General features: G+C 39.8%; 1 protein-coding gene across 9 annotated transcripts in view; it reads right to left on the bottom strand.

Annotated features, from left to right (window-relative positions):
- Positions 1-5,988: 5,988 nt before the first annotated feature.
- TASP1 (taspase 1) overlaps positions 5,989-11,103 on the bottom strand; it is a 166,159-nt gene continuing 161,044 nt past the window's right edge. For all 9 annotated transcript variants that reach the window (XM_048842611.2, XM_048842616.2, XM_048842619.2 and 6 more), the window contains one exon: positions 5,989-6,897. In XM_048842611.2, coding sequence (XP_048698568.1) covers positions 6,805-6,897 — 93 coding nt within the window. In that variant the 3' untranslated portion in view covers positions 5,989-6,804. The remainder of the gene's footprint in view (positions 6,898-11,103) is intronic.

The raw sequence follows: 11,103 nt of genomic DNA, 5'->3' as shown, positions 1-11,103 counted from the left end.
CAAAAGTCAACACTGCAATTAAACAGCCCCTTAGCCCAAGCCCCTTAGACCGAATCTGCTGGCATGGACCAAGTGCAGGCTTCTAACTGCAGTGTAGACATACGCTCTGCAACAGAGATGCCAACCTCGATGCCCCTTTGACCTCAATTTCGCACTCCCATTTTCTTTCTTTCACCCCTCTATGAATGGAATGGCCTACCAACTTCAGTATGTCAGGACTCTACCCGCTCCTTATTCAAATTCCTTCTCTTCCACAGTGCCTACGAACATTAACCTGAAGTGGTAAAACGCCCTCTCTACCCCCAAACACACACACACACTATTACAATGTTTAATAGAATCTAAGGGCTTGTCTACACTGCGAAGTTGTCGACAAAACTTTTGTCTTTTATGGGTACCGTCAAAAATATAAAGGGAAGGGTAACTACCTTTCTGTATACAGAACTATAAAATCCCTCCTGGCCAGAGGCAAAACCCTTTCACCTGTAAAGGGTTAAGAAGCTAGGATAACCTCACTGGCACCTGACCAAAATGACCAATGAGGAGACAAGTTACTTTCAAAGCTGGGGGTGGGGGGTGAAGGGGAAACAAAGGGTCTGTCTGTCTGTGTGATGCTTTTGCCGGGAACAGATCGGGAATGCTCTTCAGAACTTCTGTTACGTTAGTAAGTAATCTAGCTAGAAATGCATTAGATTTCCTTTTGTTAAATGGCTGGTAAAATAGGTTGTGCTCAATGGAATGTATATTCCTGTTTTTGTGTCTTTTTGTAACTTAAGGTTTTGCCTAGAGGGATTCTCTATGTTTTGAATCTGATTACCCTGTAAGGTATTTACCATCCTGATTTTACAGAGGTGATTCTTTTACTTTTTCTTCAATTAAACTTCTTCTTTTAAGAACCTGATTGCTTTTTCATTGCTCTTAAGATCCAAGGGTTTGGGTCTGTGTTCACCTATGCAAATTGGGGGTGTAGGGCTTGGGGGGATATTTTGGGGGGGAAGACGTCTCCAAGTGGGCTCTTTCCCTGTTCTTTGTTTAACACGCTTGGCGGTTACGCTTGGCAGCATAGGGTTCAAGGACAAGGCAAAGTTTGTACCTTGAGGAAGTTTTTAACCTAAGCTAGTAAGAAAAAGCTTAGGGGGTCTTTCATGCAGGTCCCCACATCTGTACCCTAGAGTTCAGAGTGGGGAAGGAACCTTGACAGGTACTTAAAAAAGCCCCCCTGCAAAAGACAAAAGTTTTGCCGATGCAAGGGGCAGCATGAACGTGGCTTTGTTGGCTGGAGCGCCCTCCTGCCGACAAAGCTAACGCTGCTCATGGGGCTGGAAGTATTTTGTCGGCAAAAGCCACCCAAAAAAGAGCATTTACACACACTAAAAGCCCTTACACACACTAAAAGCGTGGTGTAGATAAGCCCTTAGTTACCACCATCTTCCAGGCCTCCTAGTGTGTGACATGCCTCCTCTTTATCTTTTACATCGTAAGGCTCCAGGGTAGGGACTGTTTTTGTGCCTTTTCTGCTGTGCCATTACTCCTAATATTTGCTATATTCAAGAACAATTTTCCTTTTCCTCTTTACAAAATAGAAAAAAAAAATCTATTTAACATCAAAATAGCTCCCCCCCGATGAGTTCACCTTATTCACTGCTTGTTCAGCCCAGTATTTGGATTAATACAGCTGTACCTTGGAGAAGAGAAAATACATGAACATTTAGAGCACTATTAATGCAACTGATTTTGCATATTCTAAAGACTACAAAGCATTTTTCACCTATTTTTTCATAAAAGGGGATTTATAAAATGTGTTAAGCATGAAATCAAAATATGAGCAGATAGAAGCAAAAGATGATAGAAACTGCATTTTGAATGAAGATATTTTTACAAGCGTTTTTACAAGAAAGCAGCATAATTTAATGAGTTTAGCAAGACTTTGTTAAACTGGTGCACAACTTGATATGGACACTTACTTTTCTTTACAAGTATCTTATTTCAGTTTAGATCAACTCTGTAAGGAATTGATTTTGCTTAAGTCAATTTCTTGCAGACTTAAGCTAAAACCAAACAAGCCACTCCTAAATTAAAATAGAAGTGCATACACACCGTTTTGTGCCAGTTTTGCTACAGTCTGTTTAAAAACACCTCTTTAATGAAACTGGTGCAAATTTGGAGGCAGACATGGTGATAGTTTTACAACATTAAGAGTAGCTGCTGTCAGAGAGTTCAAAAAGCATGGGCGGTGCGCATATTATATATACGCCTAACCAAAATCAAAAACTAAGGTGTTTGCTACTCAGTTTCTGCTTGGGGTTTGCAATTTTGGTTTATACTAAAAAGAACACATACACTTCCCTTGCTCACTAACAAACAACAACATCACATAGGGAGCACTGCCCATAGGTTTATTAACATGCAACATGTGAGTAAATGCATCTGATACCCCTACATACCAGACAATGAGTCTTCTAGTAGCAAAGGCTCATTAAGAAAGAAGAGCAGCTACCATGGCACCAACCGGTCTACTAGAAAACAGCCTGATGAGTGTAATTGTGTGTTTGCTGATTTATATTAATCAATTTCCAGTTTGTATTTACATGCACTTCATCTGGTTGCCTTTTTTTTTTTTTTTAATAATTTTAACCATCTATTGCTGTCATTGTATAATTTCTTTTGGGTCTATATCACTTAATGCGCAGAGCCATGATTAGGGGACTTTGTGGCATGCTTTGTTGCGGTACATGTCTGTCTTCAGCACTTATCCTTGATAATCCTCCTTTCTTCTAAAATAAAATAAAAACCAAGTATGGCTTAATTGGTAGCAGGATTAGGCCCAATGCAAATTTTGTCACTGCCTTCAGTGTGACCACAATGAGTGTCCTTCCAGCCCTGCCTTCTCCAGCATGGAAATTCAGGCATGCTTTCCCAGCTGTCCAGGAAAAGAGCATTGTTTGCAGGGTCACCTCTGCACCCCATTTGAGTCTGCGGACAGTAACTCCCCAGTCAGCACTGGGAGTTAATATTTGTCCTGCTAGTCCAGTGACGGTGCTATGGCTTCACACTCAATTGGGCCAGTTCATTTTGTTCTCACCTAGAGGGAGGGGGAGAACATTAGACATACAGCTTCACAGTGGAGCTGAACAGCGGGGGAAGGTGGTCTGCTCAGTGTCCCGTGCCAGAGCTGGATACGAAGCCAGGCTTCCAGCAGCAGTGTGCTGCTCTCAGGGTCCATCAATAGTGCAGCTGGGAGTGTGCTTCCCAGCTCTGACAGACAGAGATACTCTAGCCCCGCTCAAGCTAGTGCTCTAAAAATAGCTGTGTAGCTGGGGGTAGCACAATGGGATAGCAGCCTGGAGTACAAACAGGCCGGACTCCTGCATACATACTTGGGCTCCTAGCCCAAGCAGTCACCCGCACTACTCCCTGCTACACTGCTACTTTTAGCATGCTAGCTTGAGCAGAGTTAGTGCATGTCTGTCTACCCGCACTGGTAAGTGATGTACAGATTGTATAGGCATGTAACCAAAATAAAAAACTTAAGTACTTGCTACTCATTTTCTGCTTGATTTGCTATTTGGTTTATATTACAAAGCAAACAAATACTTCAGTTGCTTACTAACAACAACAGGTTTCAGAGGAACAGCCGTGTTAGTCTGTATTCGCAAAAAGAAAAGGAGTACTTGTGGCACCTTAGAGACTAACCAATTTATTTGAGCATAAGCATCCGATGAAGTGAGCTGTAGCTCACGAAAGCTTATGCTCAAATAAACTGGTTAACAACAACAAAATCACCAAGGGAGCACTACCCATATGCTGGAATTCAAATCGTCAGGGCTTTCCTTTGGTCCACAAGGTAGTAAACATAAGTTGAAGGTAGGGTGAAGGGGGAAAAAGTTAAGGGGCCAATTTAACTATTTCACAAACCATTTTTAAAATCCTGCTTGTTTTCAGAAAGATTGAACTCAAACAAGAAATGTTTGCGGGGTTAATTGCACACAAATAGAAACCGCTAGACACCAAAACATTTCAGATGGCAAAAAGGGTCATTTTGAAACTGTTTCCATGAAATCCACAATAAAAAGAATCTGAAATAACCAAGTAGCATATTCACCCCTATCAAGTCCAGAGGAACAGTTCCCACAGGGGAGAATTCTCCAATTAAGAGCCAAAATCATAGTAAGAGGGACATTACCTCAAATACTGGTATTTACAAAAACCTCAATAGTCGTTTTTTTCCGCCTAAAATCTTGCCATTCTTCATTGTCTCCAGATCCTCAACTGTGTAAATCAACGTAGCTCCCCTTTGGAAAAGCTGCATTTATTTACATCAGCTGAGGATCTGGTCCAATACATCTCAACATAAAAATCCTTTTGAGCTTAGTGCATTGCCCTTATTATTACCTGGACGGATGTCAGGATAGGCTTCTACGGGCACAAGATTCTGAAGATTCAGAGCAGGCTGCACATCGGGGACAAAAGGATGGTGAAGAAATTTGGCATCATGTGACCTCCAGAAGAAAAAAGGGGAACGTCCATGTACCAGCAGGGCAGATACAGGTAAGTAACCGTTTTCATGTTCTCTCCACAGGTACTAATGCGGAGAGTGGACCAGATGATACGTCTGAGGGAAGGGAGCAGAAGGAGACTCCGCCGATTGGAAGGCATGGGATGCACTCTCCTAGGGTTGGGGGTTCTTTGAAATATGTTAGAATAGTCTGAGGAAATCAGCTGTCAAAAGCAGCCATAGCTATGACAACCAGGATATTATTGACTCTCCCCAAGTACGCAAATGAACTGAAGGAGGGAGTGATGAGTGGCTGATTCTCTCTCAAGTCACAATGTTACTACTCAGGCAGCAGCAGGGAGCAGTAAATGTGTACTGTGTGAGGGGTGGAGGTGGGGAAGAATCAAGCTTTTCCAGTGGTCAGATTTTCTATAATTCCCTAAAAAACAACATACAAACACAAAACACAGGTTGGAGATAATTTCACAAACATATTAATTAGCATCTGAAATTTGGTTCAAATTCTCCATAGCAGGTTAACAAAAAAGGGTTCCAAAAAATGGTGAGACACTTGAGGTACAGACCCTGTAAAATAGAAAATTCTGATGCAACCGTAGTCTGCTACTGAGAGACCGTAAAAAAGCAGGGAGGTAAAATGCATATTCTAAACTGCTAGGCACAGAGATTAATCTATCTGGTTGTCCCAATTATGGTCCAAATTCTCTGCTGGTGTAATCTGGCACAGCTCCAGTGACTTCTGTGGAGCTGCACTAATTTACACCAGAGAATTTGTCCTTACAGATCTGTGCCTGCAGATTTGTCACAATGGAAAAACAGCTCTAAGCATGCAGTGACATTACCTTCAAAATTAATTCAGGCCAGTTTTTTAAAAATAAATTTATTAAGAATTTTTTCCATAAAACATTGATATCATAATCAATGCAACCATGTAATCAGAATCAAGCATTTCTGTTATAAGCAGGCACAAAAATACAAAAAAAAAAAAAAGGCATGACTATATGTTATTAGACTACATACTTATCCTGTACTTCTGGAAAAAGGTAAAATGGAGTATCTATTTTCTGATACCAAATTTGAACAGAAAAAAGATAAACTACTGTTGTTTCTCTTTGGCCTATCTACAAGACATTGAACAAAAGTTGGTTGTTTCAAAAATCTTATGGTGCCGTCATTGCCAACAGGAAGAAGAATACTGAATGGATATTTGAAATGTAAGAACTCATCTTCAGAACTCAAATGATTTGCTAAAATATCAGAACCGGTGTCCAGAGATAACTGTTTATACTTACAAGGCAGATTTGGCCTACATAGTTATATGAATATGTAGCTTTTTAGAATATGTAGGGGAAAAGTATTACAGTAAATGTATGCATAATTCATACATATTAGACACAATAGACATACAAACATGCTGTAAGTGAACTTTGAGGGAGTCACTTTTTCATCAGATCTCTCAACAATAATACACATACTTAGCATTCAGTAATGTGCTCGTTTATTTCTGTACCTTTTTCTTAAAATATATATTTAAACAAGAAACAAAGAATAGTATTGAATCTTTCCATAAACTTTGTTTTCTTATTTACATTGTAATATTCCATTATACACAAAGTAAAGACTGCATTACGGTACATTATCTTTATATAGCTTTTTTGTAATACATACAGCTTGAAGCTATGTAACATCTTAGCTTGGGAAGAGAGATACAACTTATATTATAAGACTATTTAAAAACAATTCTGGCCATAATTTTGCTCTAGATTGTTTCACTGAAACCATTCTTTGTCAAAGAAAAATGCCCCACACAGGGGATGAAGAAGCAGTGTTTAAGTCACCACTGGATCCACTTAAACTTAAAAGAAATGTACAAACCACAATCACTTTTGCATTACCACACAACTATCTCTGAGGCCCGTTACTTCCTAATTTAGAACATGAATGACAGTTACTACCACATCTTTAAATTAGTTTTTTTCCATAGTTTTAGGGCATTTTTTTTAAACTGTAAACAATGAAGATTTAAATGCAACATTAATCATACATTATCTTCACCCACCTGCACAACTAGGAAGAGTTCTGATTTGTTTGGGAGAAAAATGAGCATGCACACACCCATTCACACAAAATGAGTATAAATCACAGCCGCATTTATCTCAAGTTATGGTGCACGTGGTTGCAATAAAGAGTATAAAATGAGAGTAAAATTCCCAACATCTGTTAAAACACAAAAGAGCTTATTGTACAAAATGTCATTCACATTCTCTGTACTGAGCTGAGAAGTTAGTTATTCAGTTTGCTGGGGTCTCCAGCCGACAGACTCCTCCTTCGATTGCCACAGACTGCCCTGCCACAGCTCCAGGAGGAAGTCTCGAAATGTGAGTCTGTGAAAAAATTGTGAGAACTTTAGCAATTGCGGAAAAAACTGAGAGAACTGAAAGCAGGTGGAATCGCTGGACACAAAGACATCTTAAAAAGCCCACAATGTTTAGATTGTTCAATATGAACATATATACATGCAAATTACAACACAACTGAAAAAGCTGCAGACCGGGAACGTTTAGTATAAAGAGGACATTAATTAATAGGAGGGGACATAGTAGACGTATGCAAAATAATAAACAGTGCAGAGCAGGTAAATTGGGTGCTGCAGTTTACCCTACCTACTAAGTGAACAAAGCGACTTCAGTAAAGTTGACACAAAATTAAAACTGATAAAAAGAAAATATGTTTTTGCACAATACATAATCGATATGTGCAGCTCCATGAGAGAAGACATCATTAATGCCAAAAGCTTAGAGGATTCAAAAAGGGTTAGAACTTAATATGTTTGTAGGACACAAACTCATGCTTCAAAGCTTAAAGCCAACTTTAATTGATGAATAAGTTAGGATGAAATTCCAATGTGTACTTTTTTGAGAGAAGAGTTAAACTGCAAAAATGTTTTGAGAAAAAAAGTATGGTCATGACAGTATTTCAGCAGGAAAGATCAAAACATCTGTATGAGAGTTTAGTTTGTCAGATTGCTAGACGGATTTAATATATTATTCTCTATTTATATTCCGGTAATGCGTAATGGCCCTAATGATATAGGAAGACACCATCCCTACCACACAGAGCTTGTTATTACTGGTTGTGAAACTGCACTACAGGACAGCTAAATATATTTTCCATATATTACTTTTCAATGTTAGTAATTGCCAAAGTTATCAAAGTGATATTATACAATTATGAATGGAGGAGGATACACCATTAAGCTGTGGTCCAACTATGAAAAAATTTGAGAAACTCTATCTTGAGTCATCCCATCCTCTATTTCTGAAAAGTATCTGTTTATTGGTTTTATATTGGCAAACACTGTTATTCATTATATCCAAAGGCATGTGTGAGCCCTGTTGTGTGATAAGGAGTGGTACTGCTTCAGTTTATTGTTTGTCTATTGTTTTACCTTCGAGGGAGTCACATAAAGCCTTATAAAGAATTTACAACTTGACACATACCATTCTTCATGTTTAATGGTGTCTAGTTACTCCTTTTCCCATGTGTTTATTGGGGTTATATAATTCACATTGCTCATAACAATAGCTTGACATAATGGTTATTTCACCTCTTCAGTCCGTATTTGTTGTGCTCTATTTTGCAACTGCAGAAGATTTGTTTTGTACAGTCTAATTTCCTACCAAGGAGGACAGATCCGTAAGTACTGAAGAAATTTCTTTATTTTCCAGTGCATACTTCGTTGTAAATGGGCAATGATAAAGACTTTACAATACCAAACATGTATATAAGCGTATTCTGCCTTATTGTTAGTGCTGTGTTACTGTTACATGTAACCCATCATTGTTTCCATATGTAGCATTGTTATATGATATCGGCATATATTTTGGTCCACATGGTGTTGACTCTGCAATATAATAATGCTACATATTGAAATAATCGTGGATTACATGTAGGGCCAGATGGCTAAAGCAGTGCTTGGTGCACTGGGAGAGGTGTCACAGCCAGCTTGCTACAACCCTTCTGCCCACACCTCAACTCCCAGAGCTGCTGGTTTGGACTCTGCTGTAACTTTAAAAAGCCTCAGGGCTACTCTACGGTCTGTTCTACACTACAGAGTTAGGTCAACTTAAGCTGCCTTGCGTCAACCTAACCATGAAAGTGTCTACACTTAAATTTTGTTCCCACCGATGTAACTGTTCTGCTATGTCAACTTAACTCCACCTTCACAAGTGGTGTAGAGTCAAGGTTGATATAGTCAGGTTGACCCAGTGTTAGCGTAGAGACTGTGTTGCTTATGTTGACTGTTAATGGCTTTCAAGAGCCATCCCACAATGCCCCACACTGACAGGACAATTAATACAAGTACTCCTGGTGAGGATGCGCACTGCCAACACAAGGAGCAAAGCGTAGAGACGCACAAGTGATGTAATTATTACGGCGGCTGTGTGCCAACGTAAGTTAGGGCAACTTAATTTTACAGTGTAGACATGGCCAAATCCGCACTGGATAGTAACAGCACTCCCAGAGGCTTAGGGTAGGTGAACAGTTACTGTTGTCTAAACTACAAAGATTTTGTCAGTATAGCTATAGCAGCAGTGCCCTCAGTGTAGATGCACTGTATGCTGACAGGAACTTTTCTGCCAGCATAGCGATTTGCCTCCCTGAATGTTAGCTACGCCAACAGAAGTACTCTTCTGCGAGTACTGTGTCAACATTAGGGGTTTTGCCGGCATAGCTATGTCAGCTAAGGGGTGTGGGTTTTTTCATACCCCTGATCGACATAGCTATGCTGACAAAACTTTGTAGTGTAGCCCTCACATCACACTGCCAGAGAATCACCAGCACGCACTGTTCCTGCAATACCCTCATCTATTCCATGTGCTAGAAGTTAGGGAGGAGGATAGCAGTTTCCCTGGCTATTATTCCACTCAGATTCTTTAGCTGTACTCTTAGGGCAGCTTTAAGGTTTTTTTTGTGCCAGGACAAGGATCAGGTCTGTAATGCTCATGCAATACGATTATCTGTAGCGTATACTGAAGTTGCAAAAACCGATACACTGAAGACATAAAGTCCTCATTTTCCATATGTGCAGATTAAAGCCAATCACTTAATTCTGGGAATTTTATTATTTCATAATAGTTAAATATATAACAGGCTCAGCCGCTTAAATTTCATTGCCAGATATACTGGTATATTTTGCATTAGATGAAGGGACTTAGGCAAAAAATTTACACCTATTTTGCCAGTAGTCTCATTATAAAATGGTGAGCTTTTTTTTTACTTTTAAAAAAATTTATTTTTTACATTATGGGCTGGATTCTGCCAGTCTTTCAAGTGCTGAACTCTCAATGCTAGTTCAAGCTTCAGAAGAATAAGACTTGCAGGATTGGACTTTATTTCTTTATTTCTGTTTTAATCGGGAGAGATGTCACTGGCATGACCCATCGGCCTCAAACTTGGGTCACAGGAGTAGCCATGCTTCAACTCTCCACTTGGGAGCCTGCTGACAACTCCTAATCCAGGACCCATGGAGCCCAGCTTGAGGCTCCACCTCTGATGTTCCATTGGTGGCGTCCCAGAGCAGCCAATTGGCCCGTTGGCCCTATTTAAGAGAGGAACAAGAAACTGTCCGAACAACTGAGCTCCCCCCGGCTCTGGACTGTGTGCCTCCTACTCCTGATCCCCCAGCTTAAAATCCTGGTGTCCTGACCTGGCTTGGATCCTGACCTCTGACTTGTGGTTCTGACCTCTGGTTTGTCTCCTGCCTCTGAATCCCTAGTATCTTGACCCAGCTGACTCTTGACTCCCAGCTGTGGACTCCGGCTCTGACCACTAGGTCTGGTTACCTAGGACCTCGTCCTGACAGTCATTTTATAAAACAGAATGTCTTGTAACTGCTCCACTGCTAGTGGGAGGCTAGACGGTGCAAGCCTTATTTATGTTGCTGTGCACTTACTAGACCCTATAGTCCCATTAATCTTAAAAGGTCCAAGGATTGCACAATTTAACACACTGTGAGGTGGTATGTTTTGAAAGTCTAAGTCTAAAAGATAAAACAGTAATAACATGTATCAGTTGAGCAGAATGTTATTTAGAACCTTAACCACAATTCACTGTAACGACATTCTATATTCCAGAGGCACGGCCTCTTTTAACCCCCTCCTTGATAAGGTTATCCTGGTGTCTGCTCTTAGGTGGTCTTCTTTTCAGTTAAATGACAGAATCAGATTTAATTAAAAACATTTTTAAGGTTTTCATTTTACTGGATCAACTTTGATCCTTAGCCCTCCTACGTGATATATGAGCATCTTTCTACTTTTAGAACAATTTTGATCGAGATCATGATTTAACACTTCAAGAAGAGAGGGTTTCCTTCAAATCTCCTATGGTTCCCCTCAAATGCAACTGACAATTTTTGGAACTATTATTTCAGAGTTAACCTTCCATTTGTTTAAAAAGATTTATAAGAATAACTGGTAGAACCAAATTTGCAAATATCTTTTTCGGAGGTCTATTTAAAACCCCAAATAAAATTAGAGCTATCATGTAAAATCAATTTTCTTAGTAGTATGCAGTAACAGTCTTTACTC

This window comes from Caretta caretta, chromosome 3 (assembly GCF_965140235.1).
Source record: "Caretta caretta isolate rCarCar2 chromosome 3, rCarCar1.hap1, whole genome shotgun sequence".
Taxonomy (NCBI): Eukaryota; Metazoa; Chordata; order Testudines; family Cheloniidae; genus Caretta; species Caretta caretta.
The sequence above is the reverse complement of the archived record's forward strand: the minus strand, read 5'-3'. Positions and strand labels throughout refer to the sequence as shown.